Below are 4,615 nucleotides of genomic sequence, written 5' to 3'. Positions count from 1 at the left end.
TGCCTTAAATATGCACCTAAACAATGGACAGAAAGCTTTTTTTGTTTCAAAAGCTTTTTAAATTTTTTTTGAGGCAACGTCTCAGTCTGTCATCCAGGCTGGAGTGCAGTGGTGTGATTTTGGCTCACTGCAGCTTCAGTCTCCCAAGCTCAAGCAATCGTCCTGCCTCAGCTTCCCAAGTAGCTGGGTCTACAGCCAGGCAACACTACACTGGCTAATTTTTTTTCTCTTTAGTGGAGATAAGGTCTCACTGTGTTGCCTAGGTTGGTCTCAAACTCTTGGGCTCAAGCGATCCTCCTGCCTCTGCCACCCAAAGTGCTAAGATTACAGGTGTGAGCCACCAGAAAAATTTTCATATGCAAGATATTTAGCATGTTATTTGTAATAAGAAAAATTAGAAATAGCATAAATGTCCCAAACTAGGAAGTTGGTTAAATAAATTATATTGCCAGAATATATAATATTAATACCTATTCACTAATACTATTATGGTGAAACCATATAATAGTTAATAAGATGGGAAAATCCCTGATAATGTTGTTTAGGGGAAACTAAGTTATTAACAAAGTATGTGCAATCCGATCTCTGTTTTCTAAAAATTTATTCATATGTCTAAGGGAGAAAAGACAAGAACAAAGATGTCAAAATGTTAATGGCGGCTCTTTGTAGGTGGTGGGATTTGGGGTAAATTTTTTTTTCATGTGCTTTTCTGAGTTTTTTATAACAAACACAACGTTGTTTGTTATAAACAACGTTGTTTTTTATAACAAACTGTTTTTTATAACAAACACAACGTTGACGTAAGGAAATAAGTACTTTTCTAAGTATTCCTAGTGCTCCACCATTTTATTACATTTCACTTTCATTTTTATTTTTTATTTTTGGAGACGGAGTCTTGCTCCGTCACCCAGGCTGGAGTACAGTGGTGCCATCTCAGCTCACTGCAGCCTCCACTCTTGGCTCAAGCAGTTCTCCTGCCTCAGCCTCTCAAGTAGCTGGGACTACAGGCATGCGCCACCATGCCTGGCTAGTTTTTGTATTTTTAATAGAGATGGGGTTTCACCATGTTATCCAGGCTGGTCTCAAACTCCTGACGTCAGGTGATCTGCCCACCTTGGCCTCCTAAAGTGCTGGGATTATAGGTGTTTGCCATTGCGCCTGGCCTTTATTACATTTTATAAGTTGATTTTGTACATACTGCTTTCCCCAACCCATATGACGTACACATAGCTTCATACCTTCGTTTTTACTCTTTTAACTCCTTGTACAATTAGGTTTTTTAAAGGCACGATCCCCATGTCTATTCTGATTTGATAACAAAATTGCCATTTACAGGACAGCTTGCCTTGTAGCCTCAGTAGAATGATGGAGATCTAGTTTTAAAGGACTTAGGGATATTATTGAAAGTACATTAAGGTCAGATAAAAGTATATCTGTATTTTCATGTTCAGCCAGTCATGCCCTGTGTTTAATTACCTGATGCTGTTGTCTTTTATGCTTGCTCAACAAGCACACCTGACTGTCTACACTACATGCCAAACACAAGTTATTAGGGAGATGAAGATAAAATTATAATCTTTACCCTTCCTGCCATCAAGATAATTTACAACTGAAAAAGTTATCTTCAGTATATTTCAGGTTTCTCATTTAAAGGGAGAAAAGAGGGAAAAGGAAGTATAGGGCATAGAAACAATGTTTTAAGAGAGAAATTAATGGTAAAATGGGGTAGTTTATTTTATGGTTACATGTATTTAATCTTGACATAAGGAATTAAAACCTCTGTGCTATAAGGACATGAAATATTGTTTATATTTATCTTAATTAGAATTGTGAAAATTGGAACATTTTTCTCACCAGTAGTAGAGTGGTTGAATAAATTTTAGTACGTGTATATAATGAAATTTGGATTTAGAAACGTTATAAAAGAAGAAAAATGACCAGGCACAGTGGTTTACCCTATAATCCTAGTACTTTCAGAGACCGAGGCTGGAGGATCACTTGAACTTAGGAGTTCAAGACCAGCCTGAGCAACACAGTGAGGCCTCATCTCTTTAAAAAAAAAAAAATTAGCAGGATGTGGGTAATGTGTTCCTATAGTCCCAGGTACTCTGGTGGCTGAGGCTGGAGGCTCACTTAAGCTCAGGAGGTCGAGGCTGCAATGAGCTATGATTGCATCTATAGCTAGCCAGAAGCAGCATAGCTCTTTGAATCCCCAACTATGCTTTGAAAATATACTTGGAACTATACTATATGTAAAACAATTTTAACCCTTGCTTTTTTCATTTAACATTACCTTTTTAGCACTTTTCAAATCATTTTTATTCTTTTTTCTTTCTTTCTTTCTCTGAGACTGGATCTTGCTTTGTTACCCAGGTGGAGTGCAGTGGCATGATCATAGTTCACTGTAACCTTGAATTCCTGGGCTCAAGTGACCCTTCTGCTTCAGCCTCCTGGGTAACTAGGACTACAGTCATGTGCCACTATGCCTGGCTAACTTTTTAATTTTTTGTAGAATAAGAGGTCTTACTGTGTTGTCCAGGCTGGTCTTGAACTCCCAGCTTCAAGCAGTCTTCCTGCCTCAAATTCTGTGAGGCTATGTGTTACATATAAATTTTTGTGGAGTTATATCAGTATTGACTACTTTTGTTGGTATTATCTCAAATTTTAGTTTTCCAGTTATTGGAATGTACATTCTCACACTTACAATTACTGCAGTAGTTTAAAGAACCTAAAAGTGTGAAGTTTAAATTGTATTGAGAGGCCGGGGCAGTGGCTCACGCCTATAATCCCAGCACTTTGGGAGACCAAGGTGGGCAGACCACTTGAGATCAGGAGTTCAAGACCAGCCTGGCCAACATGGTGAAACTACTACTACTCTACTAAAAATACAAAAATTAGCCGGATGTGGTAGCAGACACCTGTAATCCCAGCTACTTGGGAGACTGAGTTGAGAGAATCTCCTGAGCCAGGGAGATGGAGGTTGCAGTGAGCTGAGATGGTGCCAATATGCTCTGGATGACAGAGTGAGATTCCATCTCAAAAAAAAAAAAAGTATTTTTGCTTTTAAATCCTGTTATTTCTGATTGTAGGCTTCTTATATTGGAACAGCTTTTGGACAGTATAAAGCACACAAAAGGAGCTCGTCAGCAAGTGGTTCAGTTACATGTTGTTTCTTCAGTTTCTAGTTTGTTGAAGGTAATTCTATTTATTTATTTATTTAAATGTTTGTTTCATTTTTTAAAAAATTTGTGGCCAATGAAGTTTGTCGGAGGATGATGTTTTTAAAATGCTCTTTTTTCCTTCATTTTTCTTAATCTCCTGATGAAAAGTTTTCAGGATTTGGAATTCTCCTTTTACTTTTTGTCCACATAAAACTTGTTAGAAATCAAACCTAAAATCTCTGCATAGAGCCATGCATTAACCTACCAATCCTGATATCCTGGGCCAGGGATTGATGGACTATAGCCTGTGGACCAAATCCAGCTCGTTGTTACTTATGACTTACCGTTTCTACGTACAGTAAAATATGATAGACTTCATTAGTCGCTTCTTTTGTGGACATCTCTGTTAATGTTCTTTCAAACCATTTATACCTTAATGATAATTGATTGCCATGTTGCTGCCTGGAGGTTTAAAATTCTAAAGTGCTTTGTGAAAAAAAAAAGGAATTATATTTGTATTATCAGTGTGGATTTTTGTGTTCTTATTTGTTTTTAAGTAGTAATCCAAGTATGAACATATTTGGAGTTGGTTATCCAGAATATACATTCCTAACTGGATATGATAATTTACTACACTTGTAAGTTTGGGTTGTTCTTTACATATTTCAGTACGTGGCTCTCTCCAAGGGATGTTTAGGTCCAGAAGAAATGAAAAGATTTGCACTAACATTAGTTACGGGAGCCCTAGAAAGTACCAACCCCTTGCTGAGATGTGCAGCTGCAGAGGCATGGGCTAGATTAGCCCAAGTGCTTGATGATGGAGCTTTTACTGCTGGATTAGCTCAAGTTAGCTTTGACAAGTAAGTGAATTTCTTATTTAATACTCAGGGGCTATGTTTCAAAACTGGGTATAGCTTTCTGGTTTGTTGGAACTGGTAAGATCTTCATGCTGAGATTTAACTAAGAAAAATTGTCAAATGTTGACTGCTTTAAAATAAAGGAAAGAAAATAAAAATTGGCCTGCTGATCTTGGCACGTAAAACTATTACTATTTCAGCTATAGTCTTTATATAATAAAGATCAGAATCTAGATGAGTGATATAATTGCTCATCAGTGGGATGGACTCTAGGATAGTGAAATATTTATACAGTTTTATACTGTAAAATGTATATATGATAAGTAATAAGAACAAACTACAGGAAAAAGGACTGTAGGCTGCAGATGAGGAAACAAACGGTACTTTCATGTCTTTTTTTTTTTTTTTGAGATGAAGTCTCGCTCTGTCGCTCAGGCTGGAGTGCAGTGGTGCGATCTTGGCTCACTGCAACCTCTGCCTCCCGGGTTCAAGCAATTCTCCTGCCTCAGCCTCCTGAGTAGCTGGGACTACAGGCATGTGCCACCGTGCCCGGCTAATTTTTTTTATTTTTAGTAGTGACGGGGTTTCTCCATGTTG

At 37.7% G+C, this 4,615-nt stretch overlaps 1 protein-coding gene across 2 annotated transcripts in view; it reads left to right on the top strand.

The window, feature by feature from the left end:
- Positions 1-4,615, top strand: part of HEATR5A (HEAT repeat containing 5A) — a 126,163-nt gene that overhangs the window by 68,078 nt on the left and 53,470 nt on the right. For both annotated transcript variants that reach the window (XM_011941862.1, XM_011941863.1), the window contains exons 17-18: positions 3,090-3,195; positions 3,831-4,021. In XM_011941862.1, coding sequence (XP_011797252.1) covers positions 3,090-3,195; positions 3,831-4,021 — 297 coding nt within the window. The remainder of the gene's footprint in view (positions 1-3,089; positions 3,196-3,830; positions 4,022-4,615) is intronic.

This window comes from Colobus angolensis, unplaced genomic scaffold (assembly GCF_000951035.1).
Source record: "Colobus angolensis palliatus isolate OR3802 unplaced genomic scaffold, Cang.pa_1.0 Scaffold202, whole genome shotgun sequence".
Taxonomy (NCBI): Eukaryota; Metazoa; Chordata; class Mammalia; order Primates; family Cercopithecidae; genus Colobus; species Colobus angolensis.
This window is presented reverse-complemented; position numbering and strand designations above follow the sequence as displayed.